This window comes from Ascidia mentula, chromosome 6 (genome assembly GCF_947561715.1).
Source record: "Ascidia mentula chromosome 6, kaAscMent1.1, whole genome shotgun sequence".
Classification (NCBI taxonomy): Eukaryota; Metazoa; Chordata; class Ascidiacea; order Phlebobranchia; family Ascidiidae; genus Ascidia; species Ascidia mentula.
This window is the reverse complement of record NC_138571.1, coordinates 2,337,525-2,360,524: the sequence shown is the minus strand read 5'-3', so window position 1 is coordinate 2,360,524 and position 23,000 is coordinate 2,337,525. Positions and strand designations below refer to the sequence as shown.

General features: G+C 37.5%; 1 protein-coding gene across 4 annotated transcripts; it reads right to left on the bottom strand.

Annotated features, from left to right (window-relative positions):
• Positions 1 to 310: 310 nt before the first annotated feature.
• LOC145906592 (uncharacterized) lies at positions 311 to 8,547 on the bottom strand. 4 transcript variants are annotated; one of them, XM_082994039.1, is made up of 17 exons: positions 7,411 to 7,477; positions 7,152 to 7,348; positions 6,744 to 6,823; positions 6,143 to 6,366; positions 5,775 to 5,936; positions 5,361 to 5,522; positions 4,775 to 4,936; positions 4,396 to 4,536; positions 3,892 to 4,053; positions 2,933 to 3,043; positions 2,534 to 2,631; positions 2,295 to 2,477; positions 1,784 to 2,024; positions 1,651 to 1,714; positions 1,427 to 1,521; positions 1,168 to 1,279; positions 311 to 673 (listed from the first exon to the last, which is right to left on the bottom strand). In XM_082994039.1, exons 3-17 carry the CDS (start codon positions 6,769 to 6,771, stop codon positions 642 to 644), a joined length of 1,977 nt encoding a protein of 658 aa, XP_082850165.1. In that variant the 5' UTR covers positions 6,772 to 6,823; positions 7,152 to 7,348; positions 7,411 to 7,477; the 3' UTR covers positions 311 to 641. The 4 variants fall into 4 exon arrangements, with proteins under 4 accessions (XP_082850165.1, XP_082850163.1, XP_082850164.1 ...); XM_082994037.1 differs by lacking the exons at positions 7,152 to 7,348; positions 7,411 to 7,477 and adding an exon at positions 8,438 to 8,547; XM_082994038.1 differs by lacking the exons at positions 7,152 to 7,348; positions 7,411 to 7,477 and having other exon boundaries at positions 6,744 to 6,881.
• Positions 8,548 to 23,000: the final 14,453 nt, after the last annotated feature.

The following is a 23,000-nucleotide window of genomic DNA, read 5'->3' as shown; positions in this document are numbered from 1 at the left end:
ATGCTTAGCAACGTAGAAACTTTCCGAGCTAACCAGGTCTGCCTTCTGGTTTCATTTTTGTTGAATTTATGGCATTAGGTTGTCGACATTCGAGTCATTTGCCATTAAATATGTTTCACAAACATCATTTACAAAACTTTTTTTCTCATGTTTTTGTTCTCAAAGTACTCACTGCTCAAAATATGTAAATAACTTGGTAACATTTTATTAAAAATTTAATTTAGTTAAAAAATAAAATTTTCAAAAAAAGGCATAAAAAAATTCGCAACTAACAAACAGTGATTCACTGTAACTTTTGTCATCTGCGCATTACGAAGGAAAAACACAAGCATTGGCAACCAATGAGTAGTAGTATTTACAAAAGTGTCAAATCAACAACACAAGCTGAGCTTAGGAAATGGAAACTCGGAAATTATACAATCCATGAAGTAAAAGAACACAAGAAGTTTGAAGACAATAATACTAAACAAGAAAGTTTTTATTTTATTACATGTTTTTATTCGCATATTTAAGATTTTTGTACCAACTTGTCTTGTAGCTATGTTGGTTAACGTTAGACACTTGTTGCAATCAACATTACATTGGTTTAAGTGGATATAATTGTAACCAAACAAAAGCACAGCACGGATTGGAAGATGGAACTAACAATCTTTGCTGCTTGATGGTTCAGAATCTACAAATAAATTAAAACCATAATTGTCTAGTTACTGTTTCTCTGACACAATTAAACGTATTTTTTATTGACCGGCGTTTCACCTGTTCTTACACTAAGGAAGCCACTAGCTGAATAGCAGGGGAAAAGCCGGTCAATGAAAATTACGTTTAATGAGTCAGACGAAAAGACTATTGAAGTATAATATTCCTGGCAGCAACAGCAACATTGTACATAAAAGTTGTTCCGCAATTTCGTTTGCGTTAATTTAGACAATAAATTTAATCTTGTTTACTGGTAAATATAACACACTCAGAGTGACTTGATTATGTATTAATTTATGGCCATTTAATCAAATGACTTTCAGTGAGATTTATTACGGATGTGTTACGCTAAACAAACGAATTCCCCCAAAAATAACATATTTGCCGGATTATGTAACAAAATTGTGCACCTTCACTACAATCGATGTGACTTAATGGAAATCATTTATCTTAGTTAACAAAAATACAAACCTTCAGATGAAGTTTGCATCAGTTGTTGAGTGTTTGTCATTTTACCTGAGGTTTCTGTTGCATTGAAATTTTGATGTATAACTACTTTTACCTCAGATTGGTGTCCAATTTTCTGGAAACAGCATGCATAGTTAATATAAAATTAAAAGTTGCAACTCACGTTCAACAGGTTAACACGGTTTGCAATTAATAAGACTTTGTGATGTTTGCGTTTATTACAAACATTCCACATAGTTCACACATAATATAATGATCCTACCTGTGTGTTTCCAGAATGTTGATGAACATCACCCTGTACTCCAACTATACTGTCTGTTATGTTTGAGTGTTGTGCCTTTATGTCCAGATATTGACCTGGTGTAAAAGAACAAGCTGATTTATCATAATGAAGCTCGTTCTTCTTTGTTATTCTTAACAACCCAAAATGTAAGACACTTTTTTGCATTAATTAATCTACTTTAAAAAAATGTGCTTTTCCCATACTTGATTGTTTGTCGTCGTTTCTTGGCTCAGCATTTTTTGGATCACATTGTTGAATTATGTCTTCCTACAAACAAATAAACAGTTTTAAATACCAATTGAACAGCTAGTGATAATGAAAGTTCTATTATCTCACTTGATTTTGTTGTTCCTCCTTTATGTTAACTTTCGCACTAAAATCTGCTTCTTGTTCCTCATCAACAAACTTCAATTTCACATTCACTGTTTCATAACCAATGTGTGGAGCAAACTTCCAACTAATATCACGTTTTGTTGCATTGTTTGCATAAATATTCATGAAAATGACTTCATTTTTCGAAAATGTAACTCGACCACTTTCACTTGTAAGTATAAGAGTTGCTTCAGTTTGATGATATCTGGCAATAATTAATACAAAAAATTGGCAAATCTGGCAATAATCAATAGAAAAAAATCAAATTTTAATCTTTTGTGTTACTGCAGAACTCTCGACCTCTTGTGACCAAAAGGTGTATACGCAGGTGGTTATAAAACAAACAAAGCAAAACGTGAGTGTGGACCCGGTCCAAAAGGCATAATTTCCATGGAAAAAGCCTACACAGGAAAATGCCTTTTTACAACACACTGATCAATACAACATAAAATCATAACATTTGCTAGGTTTTCACCTTAAAGCAAAATCAGTTAACTTTTCCAGATGTGGATTTTCCCCTTGATTGAATTTCAAGTCATCGCAAATGAAAAATTTCCAAAGTCTTTCATCACAGTCAAAAGGTTCATTGTATGGAAATCCACCCATAACTATTTTATTTTTCGACCAAGCAAAGGCATTTTTTAACAATGATTGGAACCTTAATGAAAACAAATTAATTATCCTGTATTTATTTTGTCATCAGTATACATTTACCAAGTAAAGTGAGTTACTTTAAACGAAATCATTCCCTCCCCACTGTGGTTTAAACTTTGATAATATTCCCATGTTTTTCCATCTTGACTTGTTTCAACCTCAAAATTATGTTAAACGGTTTTATTACGTGTATCTTTGTCCTACATAGGAACTATGAACTAGCTTCATTACTCCATAATGCATTTTAACACTTATACTTCTACGTTGACTGAATAAATTTAAGTGGATTTATTTTTTCATTTTTAAATATGGCCTTAACAATCAATAAATGCTGAGAGTTTAACGTAATGATAAAAACTATTAGAAAAACACCACAGCTTAATAAACAGTTTGGTTTTTTTGCTATTTTATAAGAAAGCACTTTTAAGTGAAGGCCACAAGATGAATGTTTAAACTTACCACAACAAGTTGTGGGTCTTCACACACAAAACATGTTGGTAAAGTGATGGTGACTTCTTGGGTGAACTTTAACCCACTTGGTCCACAATACAACAATGGAGTAATTTCTTTCTGTGGAATGAAAACCCAATTAAAAAAGTTTAAATAGAATGGTTGAATAATGAAACATTTTCTTGCTAACAGCCAAGAAAATACATCTTGAATTTGTTAAAACAACAAGCATAAAATATTCCATATGTTTGTACATGGTTGTAAAAATTGTGTGTTATTGATGTATGTTTAGTACAGAACGTATGCAGTTGTTGATAGTGGCACTGTGCTAGCATTTACACTTGCGGCACACTAATTTCCACTTTGTGGTACCCTTCGGTCAACGTCGATCCGTTGGGTACCCTCATCCATTTGGTAATTCAAAGTTAGCCATGCCTTTCTCTATGCAATGTCAAAAACACTCGTCATTGAAAAGATGTTTCGGCATCCTCCGGGGCTTTTTCTGCCATCTCATAAGGCATATGAACCTCCTGGAGGCTCCACAAATCCTTGCTGTGTTTTGTTCACTGTAGCTGCATTAATTATATTTTCCTCTGAACTGTACTTGTGGACCTTCATGGGTAAATGACTTAAAAGTCAATAATTCAAAATTGATGAACTGAGCCACAGTAATAGGTGTATGGGAAAAAGTCTATCACACGTTGATAACGTTGATAACTCACAAAAATCATTTGTTGGATTTAATATCGATATTGAGCCTTTTCTCTCTTTTAGAAATTGTACGCCTGAGTTACCCAAATTTGGGAGTAATCGCAAGGGTCAAGCTGAGCCTAAGTTGGCTAAGCTTAGCCCTGGTCTAACGGACGGCCAGATTCTGGCGAAGACCCCCGTCAGGTTAGTTGATATTGAGTCTCATCTCTTTTGACAGTAAAATCCTGTATGCAAATCACATGTGTAAAACCACTTACATTTGGCTTAGTATTTCCATAGTAACTTCGCATCCAAACTTTTACATTTGTCTCCAGTGCATTAGCAGGAATATCAACAACACAACCCATCACACGAAGTTTGCCACCTTCCACACCAACAACTGATGATGTTGACTGGATTACTTTATATTCTTCATGTTTCTGTAAAAAATCAGTTACCCACATAAAAGTTAATTTCTTCAATTCGCTTTGTCCGTCTCTGTTCTGTACCTATAATGATTGCTGGTGAACTGCTGTTGTTAGAGATAAGACTAGTAAACAACTTTAATAGCACTTTCGCGAGCTTGATCTTGCTTCATCAGGTGTCGCAATAAAAATGTTAGTTCTTTGTCCGAAATGATAACAGCAGTATTTATGGAATTGTAAATTAAATACGGTTTATAACCCAGCTGCAGAAGCAAAGACTATTTTGAATTCTTAAGTAAAGTTTGTTACAAATATTTGGTATATTGACTTGTACAAAACCATGAAAAGTTTCCTTACTTTTGAATTTTTGAGATGGTTTCCTGCTTGTGTAAAGTTTTCAATATTGACAAGCAACCACCCGATTTTGTGTCTGCATGCAGTCAATGACTCAGCACTTTCATCGGTCAAATTGTTGCAGTATAAATACAAGCCTTCCATCTACACAAAATGTAAACGTTGTATAAATCTTGCCAAAAATGATTCAAAAACACAAGTTAACTTAAAGCCGTTCTCACATTGAAAAACATGTAAAACATTAATTATCGTCAACCAAGAAAATATTTTTTTGCCTAAAGAGCTTTAATTTATTTAACGTCAATAAAACTGAGAAAACTTTACAACAGACATGAGTGGGAATACAAAATGAATTGCCAATAATTCATAAAAGAAATCTTACAGGTTTTTGTAAATCTTTAATCTTCTCTGAGAGGATTTCCACACCCTTATCTCCTATGCCACAATCACTCAGATAAAGTTCTTCAATGTTGTGAATGCAACGAGCCAATGCAGCTGTTCCACTATCTCCTATCTTGTTCTTGGAGAGTCTGAGTTTCTTCATCTGAATGAAATGCCAAACAATAAACTTTGCATAGGTGCTACATAAAGAAGGCACCCAAAGTTTTGTTAGGGTAACAGGAACTTACACCTATATAACTAAGCACACAAACTTGTTTTGTCACAGTTTCTTTTCACTTTCTTTTTGCATTCAAAAACAAAAACTACATTGTTGTTACTATCAACCTCATGTTTGAAATGACCCTATATCAGGTAAATATGATGTTAACCATGACTTCACAGTGTAGACATGAACTAATGGGGCATCCATGGACTTTGCGAATCCTACTTTCCTAAAGTCGAGGAAAATCTGAATTTGGTTTTACTGCATCATAAAGAGATGGCTATACAAAACAATTGGAACCATTGTCTCAAAGTTAATTTTGTTTCAAAGTTAGTATTTTAACATGAATGCAATTTTATCTTACTGGTTTTTGCATGAATGTGATTTTCTCTGAAAGAAATTCAACACCACGATCTCCTATATCACAATCATCGAGAACGACTGCTTCAATGTTGTGAATGCAATGAGCCAATGCAGCTGCTCCACTATCTCCTATCCTGTTCTTGGAGACATCGAGTTTCTTCATCTAAATAATATGCCAAGCTATAAACTTTGCATGGGTGCCAAGAGGGGGATGCAGCTTCTACCAGTGTTCTGCTGACAAAATGTTAAGATAGTGCACCAAAATTTTAGACCTATATGACAATGTATATCAACTTGGCATTTTTTAAATGAACATTTTACTTTTTGTGATTTGATATTTAAGCAATAAATCCAAAGTTTCGGAAGTTTTCCACTTCTTGCTATAACACCAAACACCGTTTTATTTGTATCTTACAGGTTTTTGTAAATTTTTAATTTTCGCTGAAAGGATTTCCACACCATGATCTTCTATACCACATTCACTCAGGTAAACTTGTCTAATCTTGTGAATGCATCGAGCCAATACAGCTGCTTCAATATCTCCTATCTTGTTGGTTTGGAGATCAAGTTGAAACAACTTAGAAAACAAGTCTCAATCAAATTAATTATTACATGCTTTATGATATTTGACTATCGGTTTCACTCAGAAGAATTACTAATATATATATATACATATATATATATATATATAACGTAATATGTAACTATGTAACCTAAGAAGCACCAAAAGAAAGTATTTGATGAAATTTGAGCATCATTTTTATAAATTCTATTAAAGTATACCGGTTTGTTTCTTCTTTCAATTACAAAGCAGAGGCTTTTTATTTCCTCCAGAGTGAGATCACACCAACTTAGATCGAGCTTATGAGGAAGTTTGGAAGCTACTGAGGAAGTTGTCTTCTCATCATTTGATTTATGTGCCCTCCCGCATTCTTTAAGTATTTTTTCCACGCTTGGTCTCCTCCTCAAATTCGAGCGAGTAGATGTTGGATCATAACTTGTTGGACCTGTAAAGTATGATGGTATTTTAATAAAATATAAATTTATGTCAACAAACTCATGTGGTTGATAATTTTATTTTGAAAATTAAATGGCGTTGACATTCGTAAAAAAGGGTTAAATCATCGCTTGTAAATATTGATAAATAACCATTAAATTTTGCATCTTTTTATTCTTGTTTTTTTTCCCGAAATTTCAAACATGTTTGATGCCATGGTAACCATCATTACAAAATCTGTTTGTAAAAAGTAAATTTTAATAGATCCACAAAGCAAATTGAATAAATGAAAGTATAAACTTGTAATTAAAACAATAAAACAAGTTTTACCGCTTCCGTTTTATTTTTTATGTTAGTTTTAGTGGAGTTCGTTTTACTGTCTCTTACCCTGTCTTTGATTTCTCTTGCCCATCATACAGGTCTTATGGTGAATATTTAAAGACTTGCATTGTTTGGTCCTACAAAATCTGTAGAATTATGTATTTTTTACTTTTTTTACAATTTTTTTTTATATTGCAATTTTGCAGGAATACTTTATTGGCTTGATTGCCTAGTGTAACTTTGTTGTTAACCAATGTTCTGGTCTCGGGTTGCAAAATTTATGTTTGTGGTCCATATGACAGGGTTTGAACTATCACGAAAATTTCAAATCGTGTAACGATTAAATCCTATGGATGAAACACGAAGAACATTCAGTCCCAAAGTATTGGTGGTAACTTTGCCGAACGGCAAGTTTTAACAAACAGAGAGGGAAATAAATTAATTGTTATTATTATGCACAAAATTTAAAATTACATGACAAATTCGGTCGGTGTCAGAGTGAGATCTGAGAAAGCAAGCTCTTGGTGAGGTTTGAACTCGAGACTCCAACCTAACCAATCCTCCAACTGAGCTACAGTGGTTTCACTGGGTATATTGTGACCAAGGTACACTGATGTGCAAGCGCACAACTTGCCAGGCCACCTTCAGATATACGTAGGGGATCTCTGCCACTGTAAGCAGACAACGCAGTAATGTTTCATGCGATGGAATGATTGGCAGCATCGTAGCTCACTTGGTAGAGCGTTGGGTTATCCCAGGCTCGTGAGTTGAAGTCTCACCAAGAGCTTGATTTTTCAGATCTCGATCCAACTTGTCAGCAAAGAGTAGCTGATCCAGGTAGGCTGCAATGTCTGGGCTGCAAAGCCTGTAAACCTAATGATCTTGATACGATAGCTGTGATCATCATGTAAGAACCTGCGCAGTGGGGCGATCTTGCCAATCATGCTTTTGCATGAAAGCTATCATAGTAAGGATACAAAATGCGAAATTGTTTTTAAATGTTTCCTAAATTGTATTAGGACGTGACTGGTCTATAGGAGTATTTTAATAAAACATGTGTAGTGCAGTGACAAATTATTTTTTAGGAAATATTTTACTTTTAGGCAAAGCAGAATGGTCCAGGAATATAAGTACCAAAAACATTTATAAAAATAAAAGAAACCTGAATTTAATAGCAACTATCACGCCATACTGCTACTTGTCTTAGTTGTGGGCTTTTACTGCGGTGAACAAGTCTCGAACGTTGCAGTCAGTTTCGATAAAATCAAAACTTAGTTGTACGCACTAACAAAAAACAACACAGATGAGCTTTTGTGTCCGTCTGCTGTCAGTTTCAACACGATCAAGATTTATTCGCCGCAGTGAAAACATCTACACGCGCTTTCGTAAATAACTCCTATCTAAACCAATTCATTTTCAGCCAATCTTTACCAGCAACATTATTACGTCAGACCCATTGTGACGCAGGGTCGGAATCACTTCTTGTGACTTTTTACACAACATTATAGCTCAAAACAATAAGTCACGTGACAACCCCATGCGTAGATTTGTTCGAGATATCGAGTTCCTGCGAAACACTACACCGTTGTGACGTACACAATATCTCCAGGTAACAAAAGATGGCCCGTGGTACGACCCCTACCTTAGGCTCCCAGAAAGTCCTGATAAAAGCCCTGGGCATGCCTCGCACGGTATTGTGTTTTTTTACTTTGCAGAACAAAACTTAAAGGTAGTTCGCACACGCTACTGGCACAATTTACCTTGCAAACGTTATTCTTGTCACAGGCACTGTACAAAATTTCCCTTCGGCCCCACTTGGATTAGTACTACATTACAAAAAGTCCCCGTGTGTAGATGCATTTAATTTTATGAATACAATGGTCGGTGGAAACAGCATCCACATCTTTGTTCTTTTCGCTTTTTTAGTCAACTACAAAATTGTTTCGAAAAAGGAAAACTGCCACTAAATTAAAAATCGTGTTCGGGGCAAATCGTGAAACACTTCAGAATTGAAAATAAAACTTTTATGATGAAGAAAAACCACAAAAATAATGTACTGACAAAACTCTGTACTGACTCTGTGCTGACAAAACACTGTACTGACTCTGTGCTGACAAAACACTGTACTGACTCTGTGCTGACAAAACTCTGTACTGACTCTGTGCTGACAAAACACTGTACTGACTCTGTGCTGACAAAACACTGTACTGACTCTGTGCTGACAAAACTTTGTACTGACTCTGTGCTGACAAAACTCTGTACTGACTCTGTGCTGACAAAACTCTGTACTGACTCTGTGCTGACAAAACTCTGTACTGACTCTGCACTGACAAAACAGATTCTGATATTTGGCACCTTCACAATACACTGTGACGTCACAATGAAATAGATATTCCGTCGCTGCCCTCTTCTGTAATTTGATCGCGAAATGATGGAGGATAATAAAGAGAGAAGGAGGATCATTCTCCCCTGCAGATTAGTGTTTCACCGATCAAACGAAACGGAGCATTTTTCATGAGAAATACACATAAGGTAAAAGCAGCCATTTCACAAACAGATTGTTTCTAAAAATTTAAGGGATGTAACATCGTAAACGAAATTTTACAACTACTTAACATTTTTTGCAATAAAATCTAATCGTTGACTTGGGGAAAGCTACTCGGAAAACATATGAACCTTTTGAGGTCTTGCACCGGAAACGCGACGGCAAAACAAACCGCAATTATTTGTAAGAGTTTCAAAGAACAACATGTTTTTCATAAATTACTACTGATGCTACCAGGCATGTTCTATTACTGCAATACTGATCTTCTGGCAATAATTCTATTCCATCAACGTTCAGGTTGAACTAAGGAAAAACGCAAGAATCGAAAAAAAGTAATGAAGAACTGTAAGGAACGGCAGGGCGAACACATCTGCACTATAAATATCGGCAACCACGGTTTATCATTGTTATTGGTGTAATCGAGGAGTAAGGGCAGAATTGCCTAGCAAGTTAACCTCCAGACGACCCCGACCATCTCCGATTGGACTGTCCTCGGGAGGTTTAAGGTCTGTCGATGCGGATCAAAGGAAACGTTCTGAGAACCGAGTTGGCGTTTGCGTTTCGATGGGTTTTGCTTTGGCCAGCACGGCCGGGTGGCCACTTTCCGTCACACATTGCCCAAAATGCATTTAATTTGATTCGAATTATTCACATTTTTCTACATCCTGATAAAGGCTGCTGCATGGTGGTCGAAACGTCAATATAATAAAATTATTGCCAGAAGAGCCGTATTGCAGCTACATTTTTTTCTTTAATTCTGAAATAAAGTCCGATTTTTGTTACCAACACCGTAAAATGTTCGCACTAATAACTACAGTTTCATACAATGTATTGTAGGAAAATTGTAGTCATTCTGATTTCGGGTTTCAGATCGATGACGCGGTGGTTGCCTTTAATACCTGACGATTTTCTTCGCCTAAGCGTAATTTATGTTTTTAGTGCTTGGAACTCATATGTTTCAAAAATTTCTGCAAATAAATCGTCCCGATTCATAAAAACTTTAAAGATATTTCATGCCCGAATGCTGATATTGCGCCGACTTTGATTTCAGTTGATTTTTCAATAAAAAAAAATGTTTGTTAAAACTTGTTACAAAGCTGTCCAAGATATCACCGGTCTCATCCGATGTTACCCCGGTACCGGGGTGACGTGGGACATTTGAGACCTGATTAAAAAATGAGCTGAATGGGCAATTTTCGCGAATCTTCTGTTTTTTGAGCAATGCTTCACTACAAAGTAATAAAATATAGGAATGTGGTACGTAATGTAAAAAAAATATGAGCAATTTTCTAAAAATAAAGTGCGAGCTATCTCCGGTCACAATTGAGAACTGTTAAACAACGAGCTATGCATTTTCAGTGAACTGAAAGGAACCAAACGCCTTCTGATGTTTGGCCAATGCTTTGCAACGTACAAACTTTCCGAGCTAACCAGGTCTGCCTTCTGGTTTCATTTTTGTTGAATTTATGGCATTAGGTTGTCGACATTCAAGTCATTTGCCATTAAATATGTTTCACAAACATAATTTACAAAACTTTTTTTTCTCATGTTGTTTTTCTCAAAGTACTCACTGCTCAAAATATGTAAATAACTTGGTAACATTTTATTAAAAATTTAATTGAGTTAAAAAATAAAATTTAAAAAAAGGCATAAAAAACTTCGCAACAAACAGTGATTCACTGTAACTTTTGTCATCTGCGCATTACGAAGGAAAAACACAAGCATTGGCAACCAATGAATAGTAGTATTTACAAAAGTGTCAAATCAACAACACAAGCTGAGCTTAGGAAATGGAAATGCGGAAATTATACAATCCATGGAGTAAAAGAACACAAGAAGTTTGAAGACAATAATACTAAACAAGAAAGCTTTTATTTTATTACATGTTTTTAGTCGCATATTTAAGATTTTTGTATCAATTTGTCTTGCAGCTATGTTGGTTAACGTTAGACACTTGTTGCAACTAACATTACATTGGTTTAAGTGGATATAATTGTAATCAATCAAAAGCACACCACGGATTGGAAGATGGAATTAACAATCTTTGCTGCATGATGGTTCAGAATCTACAAATAAATTAAAACCATAATTGTCTAGTTACTGTTTCCCTGACACAATTAAACTTAATTTTTATTGACCGACGTTTCACCTGTTCTTACACTAAGGAAGCCACTAGCTGAATAGCAGGGGAAAAAGTCGGTCAATGAAAATTACGTTTAATGAGTCGGACGAACAGACTATTGAAGTATTATATGCCTGGCAGCAACATTGTACATAAACGGTGTTCCGCAATTTCGTTTGCGTTAATTTAGATAATAATTTTAATCTTGTTTACTGGTAAATATAACACACTCAAAGTGACTTGATTGTTTATTAATTTATGGCCATTTAATCAAATGACTTTTAGTTTCATGGATGTGTTACGCTAAACAAACGAATTCCCCAAAAAATAACATATTTGCCGGAATATGTAACAAAATTGTGCATCTTCACTACAATCGATGTGACTTAATGAAAATCATTTATCTTAGATAACAAAAATACAAACCTTCTGAAGAAGTTTGCATCAATTGTTGACTGTTTGTCTTTGTACCAGAGGTTTCTGTTGCATTGAAGTTTGGATTTATGAATATATTTACCCCAGAGTGGTGTCCAATGTCCTGCAAACAGCAAGCGTAGTTAATCAAAAATCAAATATAAATCGCAACTCAAGTTCAACATTATAACGCAGGCTACAGATAAATACACTTAGCGATGTTTGCATTCATTACAAACACTGCATGTAATGTTTCGACACAGGAGGTTCGTCACCAAACCAGAAACGAATGTTTATTTATGTGAAATCTCTGATTAACAACGATAGTCTCGATAACCACCATATCATCCGACGACAGTTTATCAAGACCCAAAAACGCACAATAATCTCGACACCAAGATTTTTATACCATAGACATCATACGTTACAGAGCCCTCCCCATTAGTTTCGCGTCCCGCGAATGACTGAAAAGCAAACAAAACAATAACGAAAAAACGGACAATTCAATAGTACACCCACTCTCCATAACGTCCTGGAGGGTAAACACGACGACCCCCGCGCGATAACCGCGACGACAAAGTTCCCTCCTCTGGTATGTCGCTAACCTCCGGCTCGTCAGCCGCAATATCCGGTATCTTTTCTGGCATTGATCGTTGCCCCGAGTGTTCAACGACATCATTGCCACGTGAAAAATAAGGCTTTAGTTTATCGAAACTAACAAGCAATCGTCTCCGTCCCCAACCATGTGATTGGATTCGATATGCCGATTCACTTAATACTTTCACCACCTTGAATGAGCCAACCCAAGGTTTCCAGAATTTCTTACAGTGACCTTTGGGCATCACAGGTTCGTGAAAATACACCAAGTCACCCACAGCAAACGGGGCACCGTGTATTCGCTGGTCGTAAATTGCTTTCTGTCTCTTTTGCTGTTGAAACCCATGTTGTCGAGCTAGCTGGAACGACAGACGCAAGTCCCGTTGAATCCTCTCCGCGTAGGTTTTAGAGTCAACTTGCAAAGGTGGATCGTTTTCCTGGAGATCCACGGAAATTTTCATTTCGCGTCCATGTTGCATGAAGAACGGTGTGAACCTAGTCGTCTTATTCACACTGCTATTGTATGCGGCCATCACCATTGGTACTTTCAAATCCCAGGATTTTTCGTCCGACGATACACTCGAACACAACATTTGTCCAATAGTTTTGTTTAAACGCTCACAGAGACCATTTGATTGGGGATGGTAGCTATAAGTCATAGTGCGATGTGCACCTAATGCAGAACACACCCCTTGAAAGACTTCCGACAAAAAGTTAGTTCCCCTATCACTGTGAATCCTTTCCGGGACACCCTGGTCACAAATCCATTCCACAACCAAAGCTTCTGCCACAGTCATAGCTGTTTGGTTCGGCATAGCAACCGCTCTTTCATGCTTGGTGAAGTAATCGACCATAACCAGAATGTATTTGTTACCTTTGGCCGTTTCAGGAAGTGGCCCAACGACGTCGATTCCAATTCTTGCATTTGGGTATCCTACTCTACTGGGTATCATAGGTGTTCGGCGCTGCTTTTGAGGGGACTTCCGGCTCTCGCACACCTCACATGATTTGCAATATGTGGCGACATCAGTAATATCCAAATTTTATGCGGGCTAATGTCCGGCGTTGGCCCATATGTCCAGCCAATGGCTTGTCATGAAACTCTTCCAGAATTTGTTTTCTCATTGTTGTTGGCACTATGACCTGAAGATTGTTAGCAAGACCCGTAGAACGGCCAGAATCGCTTTCATTTTTTCTACAAACCAACCCGTCTTCCCTTAAGACTAACATGTCCAACATGTTCCAATAGGCCCTAAGTTGCCTTGACTCTCCATCAAGGTCACATGATTTCGGCCGCTCTCCCACGTTCAGCCATTGAAGCACCCGAACCAGTTCTCCATCCATCTCCTGTGCCTGACGAAGGTCTAGACCATGGCTGGAACCACCAAGAGCCATAACAGACTTCCGGTCAGGCAGAGCGTCAGCGTTGCAGTGCTTTTTTCCCGCGCGGTGAGTGATTGTAAAGTCATAGGCTCCTAGCGTTTCCAGCCACCTCGCCACACGTCCACAAGGCTCCTTCAAATTTCTAATCCATTGAAGTGCGGCATGGTCCGATCTCACACTACAAGGTCGCCCAAGAAGGTAAGTCCGGTAATACTTTAAAAAATACACAACGGCCAGCAATTCCTTGTGAGTTGTCGAATATCGTCTTTCCGCCTTGCTCAGCGTTCGACTTCCATACGAAATTACATGTTCGACACCATCCTGCATCTGAGACAGTACAGCCCCAATGGCACCATCGCTTGCATCACAGTCCAAGGTGAATTTCCCATCCTCGCGCGGAAATGCCAAAATAGGTGCCGTTGTCAGTTGCGACTTCAAGGTCTCAAAGCTCTGTTGGTGAATGTCAGTCCATTGAAAATTTTCATTGTTCTTTGCTGACAATTTGTGCAATGGACCAGCGATCTGTGCAAAGTTTCGAATGAAGCGACGATAGTACGAAGCCAATCCAAGAAAACTTCTTACATCAGAAACAGATTGGGGAACAACCCAACCAATACAGGGCTCACTTTATCAGGGTCGGGACCGACACCACGATCGCTAACCAAATATCCAAGAAACGGTACTTTATCGCGATACAATCGACACTTAGACGGTTTAAGTTTTAGTCCAGCACGCTTAAGGCGGCACAAAACTTTGCTCAAATTGGCATTGTGGTCATTTTCATTAGCGGCATAACACAAAATATCGTCAATATAGCACAAGCAAATATCATTGAGACCCCTTAAAACGACACTCATTAAACGTTGAAATGTGGCACATGCATCAGTTAAGCCAAACGGTAAACGATTAAACTCGTACAAACCATTGTGAGTGGCAAAGGCGGTTTTGTGTTTGTCTTCTTCGCACATAGCCACCTGGTGATAACCTGAAGTTAAATCCAATGTAGAGAAAAACTTCACACCACCCAAAACGTCCAGGGTGTCATCAATCCGAGGAAGCGGAAACGAATCTTTCACGGTCACATCGTTGAGCCTCCGGTAGTCCACACAAAAGCGGTACGACCCGTCTAACTTTTGCACCAAAACGACAGGTGAACTCCAACTGGAAGCACTGGGGGAAATCACACCCAAGCGCAACATTTTTTCCACCATCTCATCAATCCTTTTTCGATGCACAAAAGGTGCGCGTCTCGGATGCTGTTTGATGGGGGAACCAGTGGTTTCAATCTTATGCTGCGCAAGCTTTGTATAGCCAACATCATCGGAATGCTTGGAAAATACTTCACGGTTATCCCAGATAAGCTGTGCTAACACTTTAGGTTTCTCCAATCGCCTTTCGATCTCTTCAAAATGCAGTTGCTTCAACAGGGTCGCAAAATCCGGATCATTCCAATCTATTTCCGAGCAGTGTATGTCACCGTCGCTCTCCCCCGAGACATCTCTCACCGCCACCATATCTTTCGGTATGGCTGACAACCTTCCGAAACCAGCCACAGGATGCAACACACCAACATTTGCCCCTTTCCTCAAACAAACTGAAGAGTCAGAAGTATTTAGTGCACAGATTACAACTCTTCCATTTTCAGTTTTTAGCAAGGCTCGCGGAATCATCACCTGCGATTCTGATTTTGACTCGAACATTCCTACCATGGAGGCTGCGTGTGCACTATTGACTCCGAGATCGGTAACCACGTGACCATAGCTACCCGAAGGAATAACGCAATCACGACTGACATATACGCGTTGACATGACAGCGCAGCGGTGTAAGAGGAAAATGGATGAATGCGTCACCGGCTTGCAACACATCCTGCGAGTACAAAATATCACACCGAAATGCTGTTAGAAAATCATGACCTAAGAGACAGGTTCTGTCCAGACTCCTTGTGACATAAAATTCAAAAACGTTTGACAGACCTCCGAGCTGAAACGACAGCGATGCAACGCCGTCAGTTGGAAGCAAGGTTTGTCCGTCCGCCTGAAACAAAACCGTTTGAGAGGCAGCCAGATGAGTTTTTCTCAACCCTAACGCTTGCCACATGCCGTAAGCAATTAGACTTACTGGGGATCCGGTATCAATAGTAAACACGACGGACCGAGATTCGACTGCGCCATTTACGTGTACTACCGAGCTCGCGCCACTGGAATGCTGTAGAGAGGACAGAGGCACTATTTTTCGTTGGGTTGGGGCAAACTCCTCCCGCGGTTTCCCAACCCATTCTCGTTTAAAGGACATTCCCGACGAATGTGTCCAGGCTTACCGCAGCCGTAGCAGGTGAGACCATACGGTGGCCTGTATGTTGACCTTCGCCTGGGGTTTTCTTCCTGAAAGTTTAATTTGGCTAGGTCACTCAGTTTTTCTGATATGTCCTTCATTGCCCCTTGCATTTGTTTATTTACGGCTTCAAGATTAGCTAGGCGGACATCGGTTGATACCCTGGGCTCATTTTCAGGACATCCGTGCAACGCATGGACCCTCTCTCCACTCGGTTTCAAACCAACTCCAAGCAGTTGAGCGCCACGCCGATATTTGTCAACTATTTTTAACAAGTCATCTGGAGATAAATCCTTGTCAGTATTGAAAATGTGGAACGCCAGATTTCTATCCAAAAGACTATTGCTTTCTTTCCATTAACTTGCACATTGCAGCACCGCTATCCAATTCCGGAGAAAACATGTTTCTCAGACAGCCCGTGAAGTAAATAAAGTCCCTCTTTTGTTCTTCGTCGAAACTCATTTTCTTAATTCTTAGACCAATTTCCGGCGAGCAAAAAGTTAACATTGAAAAGGCCCGTTGATCCAAGGGGATATGTAGAATGTCAGCAAAGTTCTCAAAGCAAGCCAGCCATGCGGCAAAATCTTGTCTGCCGTCAAATTGTGGTGGTGAATTCACCCATTTGGAAGGCATTCCTGTCCCTACCGGAAAATCCAAGCCTTCACCATATATCCCATCATACCTTCTTAGCCAAGCCTTTGCCCTGTCGGTTTTCCTTTTTCCGCCGATTTGCTTTTCCACCCGTGTTGGATGAGGTGTCTGTAACAGATTTTCTGTATCTCTCCCCTTGCTTTTTGAGGACGAAGCCATGTTGATTCGCCAGCCCAATGAAGTTGCAACTGTTCACTTCTGAAATGGTCACCGCTGCCACCACTGTAATGTTTCGACACAGGAGGTTCGTCACCAAATCAGAAACGAATGTTTATTTATGTGAAATCTCTGATTAACAACGATAGTCTCGATAACCACTATACCATCCGACGACAGTTTATCAAGACCCAAAAACGCACAATAATCTCGACACCAAGATTTTTATACCATAGACATCATACGTTACACTGCACATAGTTCTCACATAGTATAATGATCCTACCTGTCTGTTTCCAGAATGTTGATGGACATCACCCTGAACTCCAACTATACTTTCTGTTATGTTTGAGTGTTGTGCCTCTATGTCCTGAGATTGACCTGGTGTAAAAGAACAAGCTTATTTATCATAATGAAGCTCGTTCTTCTTTGTTATTCTTAATAACCCAAAAAACAATTTTTTGCATTAATTAATCTACTTTTTGAAAATGCGCTTTTTCCCTACTTGATTGTATTTCGTCGTTTCTTGGCTCAGCACTTTTTGGATCATATTGTTGATTTATGTCTTCCTACAAACAATGAATAAACAGTTTTAAAATACCAATTGAACAGCTAGTGGTAATGAAAGTTATTTTATCTCACTTGATTTTGTTGTTCCTCCTTTATGTTCACTTTTGCACTAAAATCTGCTTCTTCTGGTTCTCCATCAACAAACTTCAATTTCACATTCACTGTTTCATAACCAATGTGTGGAGCAAACTTCCAAATAATATCACGTTTTGTTGGATTGATTGCATAAATATTCATCAAAATGACTTCATTGTTCGAAAATGTAACTCGACCACTTTGACTTGTAAGTATAAGAGTTGCTTCAGTTTGATAAGATCTGACAATAATCAATAGAAAAAATCTAATTTCAATCTTCTGTGTTACTGCAGAACTCGTGACCTCTTGTGACCAAAAGGTGTTTATGCAGGTGGTAAAAAACAAACAAAGCAAAACGTGAGTGTGGGCCCGGTCCAAAAGGCATAATTTCTATTGAAAAAGCCTACACAGGAAAATGCCTTTTTACAACACACTGATCAATACCACATAAAATCATAACATTTGCTTGGTACTTCACCTTAAAGTAAACTTAGTTAACTTCTCCAGATGTGGATTTTCCTCTTGATTAAATTTCAAGTCATCGTAAATGAAAAATTTCCAGAGTCTTTCATCACAGTCAAAAGGTTCATTGTATGGAAATCCACCCATAACTATTTTATTTTTCGACCAAGCAAAGGCATTTTTTAACAATGATTGGAACCTTAATGCAAACAAATTAATTGTCCTGTCTTTATTTTGTCATCAGTATACATTTACCAAGTAAAGTGAGTTACTTTAAACGAAATCATTCCCTCCCCACTGTGGTTTAAACTTTGATAATATTCCCATGTTTTTCCATCTTGACTTGTTTCAACCTTAAAATTGTGTTAAACGGTTTTATTTCGTGTATCTTTGTCCTACATAGGAACTATAAACTAGCTTCATTACACCATAATGCATTTTAACACGTATACTTCTACGTTGACTGAATAAATTTAAGTTTCTTTTTTCACAAAAAGCGATAGCTGTAATAAAATTTTGTTACGAAAAAGTGTTGGTTGGAATAAAATTTTGTTAGAAAAAGTATTTGTTGGAGCAAAATCTTGCCACGGAAAGTGTTATCAGGAGCAAAATTTTGTTACGGACCTGTAACATAGCCTACACCAATTTGGTTTTCACTGCTAGTTTTGTACTGGCATCTAATATTTGTGTGCAAAATTTCAAGTCGCTTGATATAAAAATGTTGAAATCACAGGCGGACAACTGTCAAATTTAGTTCATTTCGCCGAACCATAGCCACCATGGTTTCAAACATGCGTTTTCGACAAAGAATCAAATTCTATAGGACATACGCCAATTTGGTTTTCAATGCTCGTTTTGTACTGGCATCTAATATTCGTGTGCAAAATTTCAAATCGCTTGATATAAAAATGTTGAAATCACAGGCGGACCAGTGTCAAATTTAGTTCATTTCGCCGAACCTTAGCCACCATGGTTTCAAACATGCGTTTTCGACAAACAATCAAATTCTAAAGGACATACGCCAATTTAGTTTTCATTTCTCGTTTTGTAGTGGCATCTTATATTTGTGTGCAAAATTTCAAGTCGCTTGACATGAAAATGTTGAAATCACAGGCGGACAACTGTCAAATTTAGTTCATTTCGCCAAACCTTAGCCACCATAGTTTCAAACATGCGTTTTCGACAAACAATCAAATTCTAAAGGACATACGCCAATTTGGTTTTCACTGCTCGTTTTTTACTGGCATCTAATATTTGTGTACGAAATTTCAAATCGCTTGATATAAAAATGTTGAAATCACAGGCGGACAACTGTAAAATTTAGTTCATTTCGCCGAACATTAGCCACCATGGTTTCAAACATGCGTTTTCAACAAACAATCAAATTCTATAGGACATACGCCAATTTGGTTTCCATTGCTCGTTTTGTACTGGCATCTAATATTTGTGTGCGAAATTTCAAATCGCTTGATATAAAAATGTTGAAATCACAGGCGGACCAGTGTCAAATTTAGTTCATTTCGCCGAACCTTAGCCACCATGGTTTCAAACATGCGTTTTCGACAAACAATAAAATTCTAAAGGACATACGCCAATTTGGTTTTCATTGCTCGTTTTGTACTGGCATCTTATATTTGTGTGCAAAATTTCGAGTCGCTTGATGTAAAAATGTTGGTCACAGGCGGACAACTGTCAAATTTAGTTCATTTCGCCGAACATTAGCTACCATAGTTTCAAACATGCGTTTTCGCCAAACAATCAAATTCTATAGGACATACGCCAATTTGGTTTTCATTGCTCGTTTTGTTCTGGCATCTTATATTTGTGTGCAAAATGATAAGTCGATTGATTCAAAACTGTTTATATTGAAGGTAGGCAACTCTTTGGTAATACCACCGCATCTTACAGCCGCCTTAGCATCAACCAATCGTCACTCATATCTGTATATTTAAACATAGGCTACTAATGCAGTGATAGTGAGGTGATCCTGCCAATCATGCCATTGCATGAAATATTACTGCATTGATAGTAAGGAAACAAATAGATTAATGGTTGGTGATTGATTAGTATAAATTTAAAAACTGGATTCTGTATGATGCAGTCGCTGTAAACGAATTCCAAATCCGTTGCAGTTTTGTCTCGACCTTTCACCCTTAACACTTTGCTTCGATCAACATTGTTACTTTTATGAGAAAGTCATTCCATGTTGATGTTTTTAAATTCTCCAATGACTAGTTAGCCTACATCTCATATTGGAAGTTATACAATTTTACGCGACAATTTCTTTATGTGCGATAGATTTTTGTAATATTCTTGTTGTTGTAAGGTTGATAGTGTGCATTTTTCGAACCGACTAAGCTGTGATGTTCAAAATTAATGTAGCTGTAGTTCACATTTGTAGCGTAAAGTTTCGTATCATATGAAGCATAGTTGTAAAGATTAGCTCATTTCACCACAAACATTGGAAGTTATACGGTTTTTGTTATCTCCCATTTGCCGCGGAGTTTGATTGATTAAATTCACACTTTCTTTCGTCGGGTGTATTACTTTGTGGCCTTTTGACCTGTTTATCTTTATTGTATGAAGATGCAAGTTGACAAACAATCTGATATTGAAAAATTTAGTACCGCAAAGTACTCGGCTTCCCTGACAATTTGTGTCGGTGATGCTACCGCAATGTGAAGGTCGGCTGACCTGTTGGCTAGTTGCCACTAAATTGTCGATTCAGCTGTGCTCTCGGCCGAGATGCAGACAGGCAGAATAATTCCAAATATGGTTTATTGATCGAATCGAAATCAGAATGAGTCTTGTTCAAAATAGCAAAGCATGGAATAGAATTGAATCAAATAGAATAGAATGGTCAGAAAGACGAAAGCGTTATCGTACAAACTGGAAGCCACGTGACGTGCGTTGTAGTGAGAAAAAGGCAGTGTTTTCGTAAATACCATGTGGACATTTGATAAGTGGATAAGTCTCTAGGGAGGGCATTATTTAAGATAGAGTGTCGCTGTCAAACAGAAACTCCCCCCTATGATGGAACACGGGAAAAAGTCTTATCAAAACGTCTTTACACATGCGGCTTTGTAAAGCAATTGCGGGCACATTGTCACTCCCTCAAAACAGTTACCAAAACTTCAAAGGCGGTTTACATCACACGACCTGCAGTACCACCAGCTATGCATTCAGTGTTCAAACATAGAGACGTTAAAACAAAAAGCAATAAGTTTAATAGACAATTTGTTGTTACTGATGGTCGGACTTACACTAGACCCCGGAAGAACTTACGCAACCTTGATACTTAAGAGGTTTATAAGAGACTCATAGAAGCTACACGCAATGTTTTCATTGTTCAGTGTTCACTTCCATTATTTTTGTAAATAATATTCATTTATTTTCATCACTGTATGCTCTAACAGCTGTGCCTTGTTGCAACAACGTTGTTCATCACTGTAGTTTATTTCTTTTCTATGTAACTTCATATTCAATAAATCTCTTCACTATATGTAAATTTATTGCTTAAATACAGACTTGAGAATTCCAAACTAATTAACATATCAAATCAATTCAAGTGTGGGATTTTCAACGCCAAAATATATGGACCTCTACCTCCCTCTAACGGTTTTCCAGTGTTGAGACTCGACTTAAAAAATTATGTTCCGAACAAAAATTGTAACACCAAATGGTCGTTAGGAACCGTTACCAATGCTAACCAAAATTATGTTACAATAAAAAAATCTCGTTCCGAACCGTTACACAGGAAAAACACAAGCAGTAGCAACGAATGAATAGTAGTATTTACAGAAGTGTCAAATCAACAACACAAGCTGAGCTTAGGAAATGCGGAAATTATGCAATCCATGGAGTAAAAGATCACAAGAAGTGTGAAAATAACAATACTGAAATAAAGCATTCAAATCATTACATGTTTTTAGTCGCATATTTAAGATTTTTGTACCGATTTGTCTTGCATCAATGTTGGTTAACGTTAGACAACTTGTTGCAACTAACATTACATTGGTTTAAGTGGATATAATTGTAATCAATCGAAAGCACACCACGGATTGGAAGATGGAATTAACAATCTTTGCTGCATGATGGTTCAGAATCTAAAAATAAATTAAAACCATAATTGTCTAGTTACTGTTACCCTGACACAATTAAACGTATTTTTTATTGACCGACGTTTCACCTGTTCTTACACTAAGGAAGCCACTAGCTGAATAGCAGGGGAAAAGTCGGTCAATAAAAATTACGTTTAATGAGACGAACAGACTATTGAAGTATAATATGCCTGTCAGCAACATTGTGCATAAAAGTTGTTCCGCAATTTCGTTTGCGTTAATTTAGACAATAATTTTAATCTTGTTTACTGGTAAATATAACAAACTCAGAGTGACTTGATTTTGTATTAATTTATAGCCATTTAATCAAATGACTTTTAGTGAGACAGTAAGATTTATTACGGATGTGTTACGCTAAACAAACGAATTCCCCAAAAAATAACATATTTGCCGGATTATGTAACAAAATTGTGCATCTTCACTACAATCGATGTGACTTAATGGAAATCATTTATCTTAGATAACAAAAATACAAACCTTCTGAAGAAGTTTGCATCAATTGTTGACTGTTTGTCTTTTTACCTGAGGTTTTTGTTGCATTGAAGTTTGGATTTATGAATATATTTACCTCAGAGTGGTGTCCAATGTCCTGCAAACAGCAAGCGTAGTTAATCAAAAATCAAATATAAATCGCAACTCAAGTTCAACATTATAACGCAGGCTACAGATAAATACACTTAGCGATGTTTGCATTCATTACAAACATTCCACTTAGTTCTCATATCGTATAATGATCCTACCTGTCTGTTTCTAGAATGTTGATGGACATCACCCTGAACTCCAACTATACTTTCTTTTATGTTTGAGTGTTGTGCCTGCATTTCCAGAGATTGACCTGGTGTAAAAGAACAAGCTTATTTATCATGATGAAGCTTGTTCTTCATTGTTTTTCTTA